This window comes from Raphanus sativus, chromosome 9 (assembly GCF_000801105.2).
Source record: "Raphanus sativus cultivar WK10039 chromosome 9, ASM80110v3, whole genome shotgun sequence".
Classification (NCBI taxonomy): Eukaryota; Viridiplantae; Streptophyta; class Magnoliopsida; order Brassicales; family Brassicaceae; genus Raphanus; species Raphanus sativus.
The window spans coordinates 33,911,550-33,929,497 of NC_079519.1; the positions used below are offsets into that span (position 1 = coordinate 33,911,550).

The following is a 17,948-nucleotide window of genomic DNA, read 5'->3' on the forward strand; positions in this document are numbered from 1 at the left end:
TGAAATAAGAGAAAGTCAATAGTTACGTACTAGTACAATAAGTCAATAAGTCATCAATTTTTTTTGTTGCTATTTAATGGTTTCCACTAGGACTGTGATGTAATCAGTGATCTAAATTTAGAAGTTATTTTTTTGATCAAAAAAAAAAATTTAGAAGTTATTTTTTTAATGTCATTATAAAAGATGAAGGAAATGTTCAAATATTATTGATGATTTTTTGGTTTGGCAAAAACAGAAGCAAAACAAGTACAGTAAATTATTTATTCGACTTACTAAGAACACTTTCAATAGGAGTTCTAGCTATTGAAATTCTAAACTTCCATATATGTTGTATGTATATATTGTATAGGTGTATGTAGTTGTGAGATCCTTTATTTTCTTTAGAACCCTATCTAAAATAAATTTTATATTATTATTATTTAATTATTTTATCAATATTTGCATGGACATGGAAAAGTCATCTAATATGAAAGTAAGTATTAAGAATTTTTTTATTTTGTGTTGATATCAGTTCTATCATCAATCATGTTTGATCAGTTGCTGATAAAGGATACAAAGATATTAGTTATGCTATGCATACTAAAAAGGTTTAGTGTATTCATTTCAATTGAATAAACATTTTTTATTGATTATATTAATCAAATATGATGATAAAATGTACTGTAAAAATATTCAAAGACTATCAGTTTATCTACCATAATCTGATACTTGAGTTTGATTCAATAATTTCTTCCTCCAATACATCATAGTATACTTTTTCTGTTATTTTTTTTCAAAATTTAAATTTCTAAACAAAAACATTTGCAATTTTCAGATTTAAAATTTTGAATACTTAAATTTTTTTAAGTAATTCATTTTAGATTTTAATTTATATTTTATATAAGACTGGAACCAATCAAACATAAGATCAAGATGATCAAATATTTTAAGCCATTTTGAAGATGAGCAAAACTAAAAATGAAGATTAAATCTGTTAAATTAATCTAAATTCAACCTTAAATTGAATAAATTATATCCATAAGTTACTAGACTCAAAAGTTACATGGAAAGGTAAATCCACACTATATTAGAATTGACAAACATGAAAGAATAAAAATATACTTATAAATTCGAATGAATAAGAATAAAGAATATTGGTTTGATTAATACTTGTAAAATGGATACTTTTCAATGGTAAAAGAGACAGGCTTTTACAAGTTAACTAAAACAAATAAAGAAAATCAAATTATTCAAAATAAGTGGTATAATAACGTGTCGACAAAAAATGGGTATAATATGTGAAAAATGTTAGCAGTAAACTAAGGAACAGTTAGGTATCTTTGTCCAAGTGTGAATGCTCCCACGCGAAGACAAATCTGTCCGTTCTTTATATCTTTGATATTTTTAAAAATCATAAATTCATGCTTTGAAAATATCTTTCCATTTGCACTTAAATGCCATCACAGGAAGAAAAAGAACTAGCCGTTTGCACTTAAATGCTCTAGCTGTGAAAGAACACAAATATGAAAAGTTGAGTGAAGTTCTCTTGGATTATTTTCAACGATTTCTTGATTTTTTTTTGTTAACTTTTGTAAATTGAATTTTGTAGACATTTTTTTTGCAAGACATAACAGTATCTCAAACCACATAGGATCTACGGACATGTATATTCAAATGGCTATATCACATCAAGTATTAGGAATCAAGCAACCAAACAAGATGGTCTTGATTCTCAACTTAACATAGTTATGTACGGCCAAGTGGAATCATCTCAAAAGCTGAACATACAAGAAAGATATGTAGTTTACAACCAGAGGTTTTCGAGCCATACAATTACGAGTATCAATCCATGGAGAAGTGATATGTACCAAAGTCAGTTTTGGCTTCAAAATAGATATCTAGCTATCCAACAAGCCCAAAACTTGAAGAAACATCCATGGAAAATTCAAGTTTTGCCTCATTTTCCAAAACAGTCAAACTTGTTCTCGGTTTGCCTTATTTAGAACCTCACTAGTTTAAACACTTTCAAATAAATTTTTAACGACCATGAGAAAGATCTCTAAGCATTCATGACATCCTCTTACCATACACCAACAACCGTGGGATCATGAGGATCCACCAACTTGCCATATCTAAATGCGTTCACACTTGGACTATCAATGCACCAACTACTCTTTTAACAAGACTGCTACATTTTCATTGTTTTTCTTTTTGAGAAAAACGCTGATCCTTCCAACAATTACTCTTCGTACTCGTCATCCCACTTTGGGACATGAATCACTCGTTGAGTTTTAGGCTTAGATCTAGGCAGCTAAGGTCTTTTTATTGATGTTGGATATGGTTCTGGAGTTTCTTTACAACCGCTCTTGCGGGTCAACAGTCTCCCGCAAAGTTCTTCTCTGAATATATCCAATGATGTATCTCCAATGGATGTAACTTCTTAGCCATTACACATTCTCTGCGTTGCTGGAAAAATCTGCTTAGTCAATGATAGATCAATCTCACAACTTCCAACATCAGCCAGTAGTATTGAGTCGTCATTTTCTTGACAAGAACAGCCATGATCTTGTCTCTGTTGGCTGTTCAAATTAAAACTTATCTATCATCTCTGTTGCTAATTTGGTACGTCTTCTGTTGGATAAAAATCAATAAAAGATATTTAAGAGATCAAACGAAATAAGGAACACAGCTTAACTGTAAAGGAAAAAAATATGATATACTATACAGTAGTTCTTGTCCCACAGGAAAAAAAAAAGAAGTCGTTTTACCCAATTTTGTTATCACCATTCCCATCTCTATAAATCAAAGGCTCCGAAACTCTTACATCACTTGAAGAAGTAATCGCAATTCCTGAACTTGTTGTGTGCTGTTCTCTATAAGATGCCCAAGTAACCATATAAAGCCCTGAAACGATTAGTACTCCACCCACAACGCTGCACATGAGAAAAAGAAAGACAATATATTTTAATAGATTCTAACTAAGTAAGAAGAGAGAAAGATGTTGTGTATTTGTATGTGTATAAGGGAAGGGTTAAAGATGAAAACAAGAAACCTTCCAAGATAGATTGGACTGCCGAGGAATATCGTAGATAAAAAGGTGGATGCTACAGGCTGAAGAGGGTTGTACAGAGAAACTAAAGCAGCTCCAAGTATTTTATTAGACCAAGTCAAGAGTCCATAGTTCAGAGCTGATGCAAACACTCCCTGAGAATCAATAACCGAAAAAAAAACTCAGATAAAGTCTTTTGTGCCAAACATTCCCAAATAAACATGTTACATAGGTTATTATTGCAAACTATTTACCGCAAATATAACGGCAAGAATTTCTGATTGTGTTAAGTGCCACTCTTTAGGCTCTCTAACAAACACAAACGCTGTTGTGATCATTATTGATGCACCAAAGAAGTATGAGTACGCCGTAACCGAAAGGTAAGCAGGATACTTCTTCAGAACCGGTGCTTGGACAGCGATAAAAGCAGCCATACACATGCATTCTATAACCAAGCATATAACTCCAATGTGCCATAGATCAAGCCCAAGACCAATAAAATTCGAAACTAACCAACCATGAAACTCATATTCACTGCTATCAATAATTACAGTTTTTAGCGTAAAATCTGCATCTTGATTTCCAAACAAAGCTGGACCACGGAAGAAAACCATCACTAAGGCACCGGAAACACAAACGATAGTACCTCCAACTTTTGTTTGGCCCTCGATTTTAAACAAGTTCACTTTCTCTGTGCTGCATACATAAGAAAGAAGACACTCAATGATCTAATATATGTATATGTTAATCTTCAGAATAAAGATACTAACCCCATCATCACAGCCAATAGAAAGGTGAAGACTGGGATGGATGGTTGTATAGCAGCGGCATAAGTTGGATTTGTGTACGATAAACCAATAAGAAATAGTAATTGAGTCCCAAATATCCTATCAAGATTGAGAAGCTGCATAAAGATGATGCTAGAAGATTATTGCAAATCAAAAATGTAATGGTTACTTACCCTGTTAAACCTAGGAAGAAGAATGAAAAGAGAACGCTTCTACTCATAGGAGGTCTGATCTCTCTACAAAATCATCAAAACAAAAACCATGGTTATTGTTTTTGTCTTAAAAACTGAACATTACATGTAATCCAATCATCAGAACAAAACAAAAAATACAATAACAGAAAGATGATGCTAATTATTGAGATTTTTTTTGATTTGCTGCAAATAAATCAAGAAAATGCATAGATGAAACCTTTCGCGGAAAAAAGCGAGAGGAGCGAGGATGGAGAGAGCAATAAGATCGCGGAAGACACAGAAGACGAGCTGACTGATACCAACGTTAAGAGCTACTTTCGCACTCACATGGTAAGCTCCGTAAATTATCTGACACAAGGTCATTGCAGCGTGCGCCTTTCTAGCATTGCTCTTCGTCGCATCGTTTAGGATCACAGGAGCTGACATCTTTCTCCTCTTCTTAGTTGTTCCTCCGATCGAAGGACAGAACCTTGCTCTGCTTTTCAAGTCAGACTTCTATCTTCTTTGTTTTTTTCGTAGTTGTTGCCTTGCTGGTTGTTGAAAATAATATGAACATTAAAAATATATATTTTAAATAATATAGTAACTACATCTATCTTATTAAAACAGAAACATTATGTTGGACCTAACATTTATTTTGTAAGTTTTTAAATTAAATACACCTTTATACTTTATAATTAAATCTACATTAAATCACTAATGTTTCTTTCTTTATACTAATATCCATGTTTCCAAACAATATACTTATTTCTTTATACTACTATCAATGTTTTCAAACAATATGTTTTTATACTACTATTAATGTTTCCAAACAGTACAATAATTAATTTTATTTATTTTATATCTATCATTTTCTCTTTAAAATTTTATAGAAATGTCATAATTTTATAAATTGCAAAATAATAAACTTTAAAATTTGGATTATAAGATTACAAATTATGAAACTATTACAATTTAAGTCCAATTAGATTACATATCGGTCATCCATCAGTTCAATCGGTTAGTTTCGGGTTTTACTGATTTTTTTAATATGAATATTTTAGAAACCTAAATTAAATTGTCAGATCTTCGGATTAATCGGTATAATCACAATCGGGTTGAATTTAAAAACACTGATTTAAATGCAAAAATATTATAAATACACACTCTTTAAAAATTACCAAAATATTTGTTAAGTTATTAGTGAAATTTTTCATCGTAAAATATTCCGCGTTTCCAAAACGCGGGTCAAAATCTAGTTTCTCATTTTAAATTTAGACTCTCAAGTCTTAACCTCCATCTACTTTACAATACAGCACGTTGTAAGAGGGTCTTGTCTGTCACTACTCTTCTTAGAATCCTTCAACATAAAACTCTTTTTAGAATTCTACAACACTATTGTTTAGGTTAACAGTCTATTTCTATTTTTTCACAAAAAGTATAGTAAGAGTCTAAACTTAAGATGAAAAATATAGACTATATATCATTTTGGTCTAGATAATTAATCTTGAACAACAATGCTTTAAAAAAGTCTAAATACAACCACAAAAATAAATGTTTGTTTTTGGTCTTTTAAGCAAGATTTTTGTCTTAATAACAATTTACCAAATGTTAAGATAAAAAAAATCATCTCTTTTTAAGTGGGGTTTTGATATATTTCCTCAACAAAGTAATATGTTTATAGCTGAAATTTGAAGTTGGTAAATATGTATTCATGAAAATTCCAACATCTAGTAATATGATACTTCCTTAAACTACTTCGATTTTTTTATGACTGCTCTGGCCGAAATCTCGTATGATTATATGATTTCGAAAGAAGAAAATATAAATATATTTTCATGGAAGTTTCTTGAAGAAAATAAGTTGTTTAACCAGATGACAATGGTTTGTTTTAAGAAATGAAAAATCAAGTTGTTTGTCCACAGAAAACAAGTTGACTCTCCAAACTGTCCATTTCGAAGCTGTACATCTCCAACTTGTGTACACTCCAATCCGTCAATTTAGACCATGTCGTTTTATTTTTATTCTTATTGTTCTTGCATATTTTTTATATTGCGTCTTTCGTTACCGTGCAAATATATAAATCTGTGAAAATTTAATAAATTTATGGACAAACAAGTCTATAAATTTTGAAATAAATCTATCGCTTTTTTTATTTCATATCAATAATATTGAATTTGTGCTTAAGGATTCTTTGGAATTTCTGATATAATATTTTAAAAACTTTTATACATTTATTGGATACAGTAATCTCAGATCTCTTGTTTATACCTTGTGAACAAATTTTTCATTTATGCATTTCTAACATAAGGAAATTATAGATTAACTCATATTTATCATCTTTACTAAACCGTTTCAACTTGACTTCTGATCTTACATCCAGTACTAAAACTGATCAAATCGAAAAAGCATATATAGGTCTGTAAAATTTCTGTCTTGTATCTATCTGTTCTATTAATTGTATCTATCTGTTCTATTAAAATATAAACATGATTTATTAGTAAATGTTATGTCCAACTATGTATTTCATTTATTTAATAGATTATTTTATCAAATTAATATTAAATACAAATATAATTACAAAAATTAAAATTTTCAAAAAAAAAAAATTAGTGGAAATGTTCAGCCAAAAACAATTGGCTATATTTGTATCCCTTCAAATAATCCACTTTCTTCTTCTGTTTTTCAACAATTATGTTCTTGCAATTTGCAACATCAGCCACTAATATTGACTCGTCATTTCTTGACAATAATAGCCATGATCTCGTTTCTGTTTGGCTATTTCCAAATTAGAACTTATCTATCAACATTATTGATAATTTGCTACTGCCTCAGTGAATGAAAAATCAAGCAAGCAGCTGTTTAAGAAATAAAACGAACAAAGCTTAACTGTAAAAGAACTGTCTGTTTATATATTTCTTGTCTGACAGTAAAATAAATTAAAGGTTCCGAAACTCTTACATCACTAGAAGAAGCAATCACGTTTCCTGAACTGTTGTGTGTTGTTCTCTCTATGATGCGCACGTAACCAAATAAAAACTTATCTATCATCTCTGTTGCTAATTTGGTACGTCTTCTGTTGTATAAAAATCAATAAAAGAGATATTTAAGAGATCAAACGAAATAAGGAACACAGCTGCTTAACTGTAAAGGAAAAAAATGTGATATACTAAACAGTAGTTCTTGTCCCACAGGAAAAAAAAAGTCGTTTTAGCCAATTTTGTTATCACCAGTCCTATCGCTGTAAATTAAAGGCTCCGAAACTCTTACATCACTTGAAGAAGTAATCACAATTCCTGAACCTGTTGTGTGCTGTTCTCTATAAGATGCCCAAGTAACCATATAAAGCCCTGAAATGATGAGTACTCCACCCACAACGCTGCACATGAGAAAAAGAAAGACAATAGATTTTAATAGATTTTAAAAAGAAAGATGTTGTGTGTGTGTGTATGTGTGTAAGGAAGGGTTAAAGATGAAAACAAGAAACCTTCCAAGATAGATTGGACTGCCGAGGAATATCGTAGATAAAAAGGTGGATGCTACAGGCTGAAGAGGGTTGTACAGAGAAACCAAAGCAGCTCCAAGTATTTTATTAGACCAAGTCAAGATTCCATAGTTCAGAGCTGATGCAAACACTCCCTGAGAATCAATAACCGAAAAAAAAAAAACTCAGATAAAATCTTTTGTGCAGAACATTCCCAAATAAACATGTTACATAGGTTACTGCAAACTCTTTTACCGCAAATATAACGGCAAGAAACTCGGATTGTGTCAAATGCCACTCTTTAGGCTCTCTAACAAACACAAACGCTGTTGTGATCATTATTGATGCACCAAAGAAGTATGAGTACGCTGTAACGGAAAGATAGGCAGGATACTTTTTCAAAACCGGTGCTTGGACAGCGAGAAAAGAAGCCATACACATGCATCCTCCAACCAAGCATATAACTCCAATGTGCCATAGATCAAGCCCAAGACCAATAAAACTCGAAACTAACCAACCATGAAACTCATGTTCACTGCTATTAATAATTACAGTTTTTAGCGTAAAATCTGCATCTTGACTTCCAAACAAGGATGGGCCACGGAAGAAAACCAGCACTAAGGCACCGGAAACACAAACGATAGTGCCTCCAACTTTCATTAGGCCCTCCATTTTATACAAGTTCACTTTTTCTGTACTGCATGCATAAGAAAGAAGACACTCAGTGATTGAATATATATTGTATACGTTAATCTTCAGGATAAAGATACTAACCCCATCATTACAGCCAATAGAAAGGTGAAGACAGGGATAGATGGTTGTATAGCAGCGGCATAAGTTGGATTCGTGTATTGTAAACCCATAAGAAATAGTAATTGAGTCCCAAATATCCTATCAAGATTGAGAAGCTGCATAAAGATGATGCTAGAAGATTATCGCAAATAAAAAAATGTAAAGGTTACTTACCCTGTTAAACCTAGGAAGAAGAATGAAAAGAGAACGCTTCTACTCATAGGAGGTCTGATCCCTCTACATGATCATCGAAACAGAGCAACCAATGGTTATTGATTATTGTGTTAAAAAAAAAATAGAACATTACATATAATCCAATCATCAGACAGTAGAATCAGAATAAAACAAAGCATACAGTAAACAGAAAGATGATACTATTATTGAGATTTTCTTGATTTGCTGAAAATAAATCAAGAAAATGCATAGATGAAACCTTTCGCGGAAAAAAGCGAGAGGAGCGAGGATGGAGAGAGCAATAAGATCGCGGAAGACACAGAAGACGAGCTGACTGATACCAACGTTAAGAGCTACTTTGGCACTCACATGATAAGCTCCGAAGATTAGCTGACACAAGGTCATTGCAGCGTGCGCCTTTCTAGCATCCCTCCTCGTCGCATCGTTTAGGATCACAGGAGCTGACATCTTTCTTCTCTTCCTCCGATCGAAGAACAGAACCTTTAACCTTGCTCTGCTTTCCAAGTCAGACTTCTATCTTCTTTGTTTTTTTCGTAGTTGTTTGGTTGTTCAAAATAATATGAACATTAAAAATATATATAATTTAAATAATATATTATTTAAAAGCATATCAATAATTATTTTGTGCTTAAGGATTTTTTGGAATTTCTGATATAATATTGAATTTGTGCTTAAGGATTTTTTGGAATTTCTGATATAATATTTTTTAACATTTTATACATTTATTTGGATACAGTAATCTTATATCTCTTGTTTATATCTTGTGAACAAATTTTTCATTTATGCATTTCTGACATAAGGAAATTATAGATTAATTAATCTTTATCATCTTTACTAAACCGTTCCAACTTCACTTTTGATCTTGCATCTAGTACTAAAACTGATCAAATCGAAAAAGCATATATAGGTCTGTAATGTATTAACTCTTTAAAATTAGTGGAAATGTTCAGCCAAAAACAATTGGCTATATTTGTCTCCCTTCAAATAATCCACTTTCTTCTTCTGTTTTTCAACAATTATGTTCTTGCAATTTGCAACATCAGCCACTAATATTGACTCGTCATTTCTTGACAATAATAGCCATGATCTCGTTTCTGTTTGGCTATTTCCAAATTAGAACTTATCTATCAACATTATTGATAATTTGCTACTGCCTCAGTTGAATGAAAAATCAAGCAAGCAGCTGCTTAAGAGATAAAACGAAAAAAGCTTAAGTGTAAAAGGAACTGTCTGTTTATATACTTCTTGTCTGATGGTAAAATGGATGTCTTTTTACGCAATTTTTTCACCAGTCCCATCTCTGTAAATGAAAGGTTCCGAAACTCTTACATCACTAGAAGAAGCAATCACGTTTCCTGAAACTGTTGTGTGTTGTTCTCTGTAAGATGCCCACGTAACCATATATAGCCCTGAAATGATGAGCACTCCACCCACAACGCTGCACACGAGGAAGAAAGACAATTTGATTATAAGAGATTCTATCTCAAAAGAAGAGAGCAAGAGGTTGTGTGTGTAAGGATGGATCAAAGATGCACGCAAGAAACCTTCCAAGATAGATTGGACTGCCGAGGAAAATTGTGGATAAAAAGGCAGATGTTGCAGGCTGAAGAGGGTTGTATAGAGAAACCAAAGCAGCTCCAATAATTTTATTAGACCATGTCAACAGTCCATAGTTCAGAGCTGATGCAAACACTCCCTGAGAAAAGAAAGAATGCTTCAGTCATTTGTGTCAAACAGTCACACCCAAATAAACATGTTGCCGCAAAACACTTACCGCAAATATAACTGCAAGAATCTCTGATTGCGTCAATCTCCAATCTTTAGGCTCTCTAACAAACACGAAAGCCGTTGTGATCATTAATAACGTACCGAATAAGTATGAAAACGCAGCAACCGAAAGGTAAGCAGGATACTTCTTCAAAACCGGTGCTTGGACGGTGATAAAAGCAGCCATACACATGCAGTTTCCAATCAAGCATATAACTCCAATGTGCCATAGATCAAGACCAAGACCGAGGAAACTAGAAACTAACCAACCGTGAAGCTCACGTTCACTTGGTGTTACTGTATATTATCATATGTTTTCCTATTTAGATAACGACACTTTTCTGTTTCGTAAAGGCCAAGGCTTAGGGTTTAGAGCAACATTACCCGCAAAACCCACATGGGTTTCTATAATTTTTTTTTTATTTTATTTAAAAAAGAAAAAAAAAATTAATATTGCACTAATTGCGGGCCGCCATGTGTCGTGGGGCCCGCAGAATAGTGACAGAAACAGTCTGAATGGGTTTCTTTACCTGCGCCTTTTTGCTTTGTTTCTTCCTCTTTTCTCTCTATTTGGTGGGTCCCTCCTCCTTTAAAACTCCTTAGAGAACCTGCAATATTAGTGCTCTTAGGTCTCTTGTACTTGTATACATACTAAAGTTTGTAAAGCGAATAAGACAAGCTGATTGAATGAATACATGTCTCTACATGGTATCGGAACCTAGATCTAAGTCTGGTACGTTCCTAAAGTCGCTGGTGTCATCAACCTCTAACAAGTCAAGTCGGCGAGAAGAAGGATGAAGTCGTGTCGATCTCGCTGTATATTCTACATGCTTCCGACAATCCGGTAGCCATAATCTCATTTGTTTGGTTGAAATGGAGAAAACTACAAGGAATGGTCGTCGGAGATGTTTAATGCTCTCCAGGCCAAGCTTAATGTGGGTTCATCAAGGGAACTGTGAAGAAACTGGAAGAACAGAGCCCAGATTTGGAAAATTGGTTGACAGTGAATTCGATGCTTGTTGGTTGGATTCAAGCTTCTATCGAACCTAAAGTAAAGTCGACAGTCACCTATATAGATACTCATCAATTCTGTGATAATTTCAACCAATGTTTCTCGGTGTAACATGAGCGTCATGGTTACCACAAATCACTGAGGAATGTAAACTCTTCAAAAAGGACATTTTTTGGCAGAATTATTTTCCAACAAACAACATAATATAAGCACTGCAACCTTTGTTGGGATTCACATCTTAAAGGCGCTTGTGCTTGTTATGAATGTCATTAGCCTTAACTTGAATCTCAAATCAACAAAACGGTATCACCTAATACTTGGGTATCACGCAACTAACACAATTTGGATGATCATTAAGACAGAATTCCAATACTTAAATAAACCACAAAATATATATATTTTTTTTTTAAAAGGAGAAGAAGACAAGTCACTCTTACAGTATGAAAATTCAACAGATGAAAATACTCCTCAAAGAAGTCAAACCGATCGATCACCACCTCAAATTGATTTCTTCAAAAGAAATCTAATAGTATAGCTGTTCACATGATGGTACAAGTACGGGTTTTACTTGTACAACCATCAGTACAACCATCAGTTTCCGGCGTAACCAGTCCTTGAACCGGGCTATCAGTTGGCTCTGATTCAGGCCGGAGAATCTCAGCATATCTGTATATCTTCCTCAGTTTTTTCCTCATTTCATGGCTATCAAATTCTCCCGCCACCTTTATTTTATCATGTTCCCTCACGTCTATCATAGTGACTCCTAAAGACCAATCGATCAAATAATGATATTTTTCAGAAAACGACAAAAACATAGTGGTATACATCGTGTTACCATTGATTTGTGTTGGTGTATACCTGGAAACTTACAGACAGCCTTCATAGTTTTCTTTTGGATTCCTCTGTCAGACATTGCCATACTGAATTCAACTTCACCATTCTGTACATTAACATTTACAGAAATTATAAAAGAGCTTTATCGATCAAATCTTTATGGAAAAGTAACAAAAACATTTTAGAAAAATTGAAGTTTTTTATACAGAGTTCATGGTGTAAGCAATAACTTTATATATTCCTAACGTTGATTATAAATATTAAGGCAGTGAAATTTTGATCTTTTAGAACTATTCTGAAAACTAAGAACAAAAAAAGAAGCAGAAAATTTTACGAACCTGCATTTTCGGAGAACTAAAAGGTTTGTATATTTTTTGTATGAATCTCTTCGTCTCTATTAATAAGTTCAGTTAACGACAAGAGAAAAACGTTTGTGTAAAAGGAAAGTAATTTGGAACCTCGTGGCTTGCTCATAAAACATGTGCTTTCTTGTATATATAAGTACGACATTCTTTTTGTTGTTAAACTAGTGGATATAATATAAAAAAGGTTAAGCCATCGAACCTTTTTTTAATATCAAAAGCTCGATACTCGATAGCATGAAAATCAGTAGTCAATTTCATACGAATAAATCATGACGTAGAACGAAAAATAGTCTTTCTAAATAATTATAGGAATGTGGCAGACTCTTTACTTTAGTGGCTTCAACCAACACCCTGTTATATACTGTATGATATATATGTTTACTTTTGCTTTATCTCACACTGACAATATATTTAAGAATTCTGTTGAGACGATAACCATTAGACCCTACTAATCATATATAAATATGAGAGAAAGAAATGAGAAACAACCTCGTATTTTCTTTGAGTATCCAACTCTTATATTTTAAAAAGAAAACATGGAGTCGATCTGTATCATGATAGCTCAAGAAAAAGTTGAATAGAGGTGAAAAAGAATTGCCAAGAGAATACAACCTTTAAAAAGATGATTATTAAAGATGGATCTTTATTGAAAATCAAAGCAATTTGCCTCGGTTTTGCTTGGAAGTCAGGTTTCTCGGTACAAGTTTAATTGAAATTAGGTACAATTTGCTTAAGTCTCGTATATTTCGATTATTTTAGAATTTCTGTTATTTTGTGACTACAAACTGATATCTCGTTGAAGCTCTTTTGATCTTGATTAAAAGTTCATTAAGCTTTACACCTCCGAAGTCTTGGGTTACCGTTCAAGAAATGTGATTTACATTGTTTTGAAAACTGGACCAGTTGGTCAAACCGTTTTGACCGTGAATCGTTTTTAAACCGAGTTCCGTTCAGTTAAAACTTGGAGACATAAAAAGCCTAGATAATATGTAGTTTTTTTTTTTTTTTTGGCAAAACCTCTGCCCCAGTCAATTAATAATCGTCTTGTCCAAAATAATACTCCTTTTGTACCGGTTAAGTAGTTTTTAAAGGTTTTTATTTTTGTTTTAAAATAAAAAACGTTATCACGCAACTAACACAATTTGGATGATCATTAAGGCAGAATTCCGATACTTAAATAAACCACAAAATATTATTTTTTTAAAGGAGAAGAAGACAACTCACTCTTACAGTATGAAAATTAAACACACGAAAATACTCCTCAAAGAAGTCAAACTGATCACCACCTCAAATTGATTTCTTCAAAAGAAATCTAATAGCATAGCTGTTCACATGATGGTACAACCATTAGTTTGCCTTCTTCCCTGACGAGGCAAAAACATTTCCCCAACCTGGCCAACCAGTCCTTGAACCAGATTTTCCGCAAAGTCTCCATCTGCTGTTTCAACCCCGATAATTTTAGCATGTCTATATATCTTCCTCAGTTTCTTCGTCATTTCATGGCTATCAAATTCTCCCGCCACCTTTATTTTTCCAGGTTCCCTCACGTCTATCATAGTTACTCCTGACCAACCGATAAAATAATGATATTTCTTAAAAAAAACATTAGTACACATCGCTTTATTACCATTGATTTGTGTTGGTGTATACCTGGAAACTCCAAGACAGCCCTCATAGCTTTTCTTCTGATTTTTCTGTTAGACACTTCCATCCTGAATTCAACTTCACCATTCTGTACATTAACATTTAAAGAAATTATAAAAGAGCTTTATCAGATCGAATATTTACATATGGAAAAGGAAAAAAAACACTTAAACAAAATTGAAGCTTTATATACCGAGCTCATGGTGTAAGCAATAACTTTATATATTCCGATCGTTGATAAAAAGCATTAACACGGCGAAATTTTAATTTCTCAAAATTATTCTGAAAACTAAGAACAAAAAGAAGCAGAAAATCTTACGAACCTGCATTTTCGGAAAACTAAAAGGTTTGTATATTTCTTGTATGAATCCCTTCGTGTCTATTAATAAGTCCAGTTAACGACAAGAGAAAAAAGTTTGTGTACAAGGAAAGTAATTTGGAACCTTGTGGCTTCTCATAAAACCTGTGCTTTCTTGTATATATAGATACGACGTTCTTTTAATAACAAAAAGCTCGAGAACATGAAAATCGGTAGTCAATTTCATAAGTCAATTTCATACGACTAAATCATGACGTCGAAAAACAATAGTCTTTTATATATAGTTATAAGAATGTGGCAGACTCCTTTATATTTATAAATATGTTTTACTTTCACTTTATCTCACAATATAAGAATTCAGTCGAGACGATAATCATATATAAATATGGGAAAACACCTCGTATTTTCTTTGAGTATCCAATTCGTATATTTTAAAAAGAAAAGGGGAAATTACCACTAATACAATTTTCATGATACCACTTTTCAAAACTAAACTAATCAACTTTACCATTAAAATTTTATAAGATAAAGTACTATCCTACCCCTGATTTATTAAATCAAACATATCCTCATCATCGATCTCTATTCTTCTTTGTCAGACAAGTTATTGAAGTTTACGGCGACTCCGACGACGAGAATTGACGACTCCAACGACGAGAATCGAAGACACTAACGTCCGACGAGATCTGGTGCTCATCGCCACTCTGAGATCGTCTCGTTTAATCTTCACTACACCTGAAAAGAGAAGCCTCATCGTGAAATCAACCGTCGGGGAGGTCTCCTTTCGCGAACCGGAGACATCGGGAGATAGCAAAGGAATTGAATCGCTGAAACTCAAGTTGCTGGTGAGTGAGGCTGATTCAATTAAAATTTGAAGAATCTCTTTTGTGATTATGATGTTGTGTGGGTTGCAGAGTGTGGTTTCGGGGTTAAACAGAGGACTCGTGGTCGATTCATATGATTCTGCGAAGAAGAAACATCTGGTAAGCCCAGTTTTATTAGTTTACTCAATAACTATTGTCTATTCCGTCTCTTTTGATTGGAATGACCCATTAGCCTATTGATTGTACATGTTTTTAATTAGATACAGTGCATTTTATGGAATGTTTTATTTGTTGTACGTTGTTGCTATCTTCGTTTTTCAGGTTATCTACGATGATGGAGATCAAGAAATCTTGAATCTTAAGACACAGAAGTGGCATTTTCTGGATGAATCAGAAACAGAGGTGGGGCATTGTATTTCATTCATCTCTGACTTATTTTTTTTCGTTCTTCGCTCTGATGTTACTTACATTTTCTGTCAGCAGGGTGAAGAAGCTGCTGATCAGACGGGTCATGAGAAAGAAGCCTCCACAGAGTAAGTGTTACTTCTCTAGACTCTAGTTCCGGTGTTTATGTGGCACTAGAAAGAATATCTAAATGTGATCGATATGATGCTCTTTGAGATGAGTTTGGTATTTTCTTGTGCATGCAGGCCCAGAGAAAGAAAGCTAAGACTGGCAAGCAACCGTCGGGAAAAAAGTAACTCAAATTAAAAGCAAATATGTCAAAAAGGTGTTGAAAATTCTCTAAAAAGTTCTTATACTGATAAGCAAATATTGTTTCTGATTCAGGGGTGGTGGAGCTGGTTCCAGCAAGTCTAAAGCTGCTCCTGCTTCCAAGTCCGGCAAGAAGTCCAAGGATGAGAAAACAGAGAGCAAACCAAAGGATCCGAAAGAAGCTAGCAGAGAAGAGGAGGATAGCTCTGAAGAGTTGAGCTCTTATAAAATTTATAAATGGTTCATAAATGGTATTATAAGCTCTTATAAAATTTATAAATGGTTCATAAATGGTTTTATAAGCATTTATAAATAGTGATATAAATATTTAAATGGTTTTAGAAACCTTTATATTTTTATATAAACCCTATATAGACTCTTCAAACTCCATTAAAACCTTTTATAAACTCTTACAGATCTTATATAAACTTTTTATAAACTTATTTAAACCCTTTATAAACCCTTATAAATTCGATATAAAATCTTTATAAACATCTTTAAACTCTTTCGGCTTAAAGCTCAACACTTTGATACACAATATTAAATTCATAAAACTAAAGAACACGTGCAGGCGTTGTAAAGAGATGATGATACCTGGCAGAGTCTGAGGCACATATGGACAACAAGCAAGGATCCACCGCTTCAGAAATTTTACATACTCTTATAAATTATTTTATAATCATTTATAATGGTGTATAAACTTTATAAATTATGTTTATAACCCCTTATAAATGAAAGTTTGTTATCACAGAAAGAAAATATGTTAATCCATTTTTCCTCTTCCCCCTTCTTGTCAAAATAAAAAGAACATCAGACAGAAAACTTGACGCATTCATCTTCTGCTGAAGTTCCTTTGAACAATGTAAGCTTGCCCTTATTCTGTAGCAGCTTCAAGGCCCTCGTTAGTGAAATGTTGAATTACAGAAAAGAGAGGACTGAACGTGAGAGAGGGTTTGAAGATTGTGTCTGTTTAATTAACAAAAAGAGATGAAGAACGTTACTTTGATAGTTCCAACAAGCCCTAACCTACGAAAACAAAAATCAATAAACGGGTAAGTAATCTCACAATGAACACACACTTCAAGACATGAATCTAGCAAACATAAACAAACACTTTCACATGCACAAACAACAACTACACATATTATTCACAAATGACAAAACTTTCAATTCACATTAGAGAAGAAATCTCTTTTATAAACTCTTATAAATGATTATATAAAACCTTATAAATATTTGATATATTCTTATAAGTGATTTTATAAAGGTTTATAAATCATTTATAGGAATATATATATAGATAAACTATTGATAAAGGTTTATATGATTTATAAGTCTATAAAAATGATTTATAAATATTTATAAATTATTTTGACAAAAAAAATATTTATAAATTATTTATATTCCTTATAAAGCCTTATAAACTCTTATAAATGAATTTTATTTTAATAATTTATTTAGAAAGCCTTATAGACTGATTTTATAAAGTCTTATTAATTGTTTTATAAATTATTTATATTCCTTATAAATCCTTATAAACTGATGTTATAAACTCTTATAAATGAATTATACCCCTCATAAACTGATTTTATAAAATCTTATAAATTAATTATTTATAATAATATAAGTTTTAAAAGTGACATAAACTGATTTATAAACCATTTAAAACTCCTCATAAACTCCTCATAAATTGGTGTATAAACTTTATAAATTGTTTTTATAAACTTTATGATTTTTTTATAAACCCTGAACAACCCACAGGCCCAGTCCTGAAAAACTCCAAAAGTTTATGGACGGAAGCACAAAGGAATTTAAAGGCTGCCCGGTGGATTTGAACCAGCTACCTCTCAGTAAACTATCAGCTACTTAACCATCATAGCTAAAGAGGACTTTTGAAGTATTGGCCGAACATTTAAATCTAATATAAAGCTGGACGCAGATGCTTCTAATGCTGTGGCTACACACAGTAGGGACCAATCCGCATTTCAAAACTGTACAGAGGAAAGACT

General features: G+C 32.7%; 5 protein-coding genes across 8 annotated transcripts; 1 reads left to right on the forward strand and 4 right to left on the reverse strand.

Moving 5' to 3' along the window:
- Positions 1–2,285: 2,285 nt before the first annotated feature.
- LOC108825883 (WAT1-related protein At5g45370) lies at positions 2,286–4,536 on the reverse strand. Its single transcript, XM_018599240.2, has 7 exons — positions 4,228–4,536; positions 3,990–4,052; positions 3,799–3,915; positions 3,283–3,724; positions 3,032–3,183; positions 2,748–2,912; positions 2,286–2,610 (listed from the first exon to the last, which is right to left on the reverse strand). Exons 1-7 carry the CDS (start codon positions 4,434–4,436, stop codon positions 2,568–2,570), a joined length of 1,191 nt encoding a protein of 396 aa, XP_018454742.1. The 5' UTR covers positions 4,437–4,536; the 3' UTR covers positions 2,286–2,567.
- Positions 4,537–6,602: 2,066 nt separating this feature from the next.
- On the reverse strand, positions 6,603–8,997 carry LOC108828673 (WAT1-related protein At5g45370). 4 transcript variants are annotated; one of them, XR_008938533.1, is made up of 8 exons: positions 8,699–8,997; positions 8,440–8,502; positions 8,248–8,364; positions 7,729–8,170; positions 7,477–7,628; positions 7,260–7,368; positions 6,951–7,065; positions 6,603–6,847 (listed from the first exon to the last, which is right to left on the reverse strand). XR_008938533.1 is itself a non-coding variant. In XM_056993914.1 (7 exons), exons 1-7 carry the CDS (start codon positions 8,905–8,907, stop codon positions 7,030–7,032), a joined length of 1,128 nt encoding a protein of 375 aa, XP_056849894.1. In that variant the 5' UTR covers positions 8,908–8,997; the 3' UTR covers positions 6,882–7,029. The 4 variants fall into 4 exon arrangements, 3 of the variants coding, with proteins under 3 accessions (XP_056849894.1, XP_056849893.1, XP_018457928.1); XM_056993914.1 differs by lacking the exon at positions 6,603–6,847 and having other exon boundaries at positions 6,882–7,065; XM_056993913.1 differs by lacking the exons at positions 6,603–6,847; positions 6,951–7,065 and having other exon boundaries at positions 7,114–7,368.
- Positions 8,998–9,699: 702 nt separating this feature from the next.
- LOC108825338 (WAT1-related protein At5g45370-like) lies at positions 9,700–12,417 on the reverse strand. The gene is made up of 7 exons (XM_056995006.1): positions 12,412–12,417; positions 12,098–12,179; positions 11,808–12,002; positions 10,758–10,835; positions 10,235–10,524; positions 10,005–10,156; positions 9,700–9,898 (listed from the first exon to the last, which is right to left on the reverse strand). The coding sequence occupies exons 1-7, from the start codon at positions 12,415–12,417 to the stop codon at positions 9,733–9,735; spliced, it is 969 nt and encodes a 322-aa protein (XP_056850986.1). The 3' UTR covers positions 9,700–9,732.
- A 1,191-nt stretch (positions 12,418–13,608) lies between these two features.
- Positions 13,609–14,621, reverse strand: LOC108828675 (heavy metal-associated isoprenylated plant protein 11-like). Its single transcript, XM_056994245.1, has 3 exons — positions 14,526–14,621; positions 14,089–14,170; positions 13,609–14,002 (listed from the first exon to the last, which is right to left on the reverse strand). Exons 1-3 carry the CDS (start codon positions 14,538–14,540, stop codon positions 13,767–13,769), a joined length of 333 nt encoding a protein of 110 aa, XP_056850225.1. The 5' UTR covers positions 14,541–14,621; the 3' UTR covers positions 13,609–13,766.
- Positions 14,622–14,651: 30 nt separating this feature from the next.
- On the forward strand, positions 14,652–17,107 carry LOC108851147 (sister chromatid cohesion protein PDS5 homolog D-like). Its single transcript, XM_056995007.1, has 7 exons — positions 14,652–14,656; positions 15,015–15,246; positions 15,316–15,384; positions 15,547–15,627; positions 15,709–15,758; positions 15,876–15,922; positions 16,015–17,107. The coding sequence occupies exons 1-7, from the start codon at positions 14,652–14,654 to the stop codon at positions 16,155–16,157; spliced, it is 627 nt and encodes a 208-aa protein (XP_056850987.1). The 3' UTR covers positions 16,158–17,107.
- Positions 17,108–17,948: the final 841 nt, after the last annotated feature.

Coding starts and splice junctions, on each gene's coding strand:
- LOC108825883 (XM_018599240.2), bottom strand. CDS start 4,436: ATGTCAGCTCCTGTGATCCTAAACGATGCGACGAAGAGCAATGCTAGA. Junction 3,916..3,989: donor TTCTTCCTAGGTTTAACAGG/GTAAGTAACCAT, acceptor CAATCTTGATAG/GATATTTGGGACTCAATTAC. Junction 2,611..2,747: donor AATGGTGATAACAAAATTGG/GTAAAACGACTT, acceptor TTTATCCAACAG/AAGACGTACCAAATTAGCAA.
- LOC108828673 (XM_056993913.1), bottom strand. CDS start 8,907: ATGTCAGCTCCTGTGATCCTAAACGATGCGACGAGGAGGGATGCTAGA. Junction 8,503..8,698: donor CTCGCTTTTTTCCGCGAAAG/GTTTCATCTATG, acceptor ATGATCATGTAG/AGGGATCAGACCTCCTATGA. Junction 8,365..8,439: donor TTCTTCCTAGGTTTAACAGG/GTAAGTAACCTT, acceptor CAATCTTGATAG/GATATTTGGGACTCAATTAC.
- LOC108825338 (XM_056995006.1), bottom strand. Junction 12,003..12,097: donor GGCTGTCTGTAAGTTTCCAG/GTATACACCAAC, acceptor ATTGGTCTTTAG/GAGTCACTATGATAGACGTG. Junction 10,525..10,757: donor AACAAAGCAAAAAGGCGCAG/GTAAAGAAACCC, acceptor GATAATATACAG/TAACACCAAGTGAACGTGAG.
- LOC108828675 (XM_056994245.1), bottom strand. Junction 14,003..14,088: donor GGCTGTCTTGGAGTTTCCAG/GTATACACCAAC, acceptor TCGGTTGGTCAG/GAGTAACTATGATAGACGTG.
- LOC108851147 (XM_056995007.1), top strand. Junction 15,247..15,315: donor CGCTGAAACTCAAGTTGCTG/GTGAGTGAGGCT, acceptor TGTGGGTTGCAG/AGTGTGGTTTCGGGGTTAAA. Junction 15,385..15,546: donor CTGCGAAGAAGAAACATCTG/GTAAGCCCAGTT, acceptor TTCGTTTTTCAG/GTTATCTACGATGATGGAGA.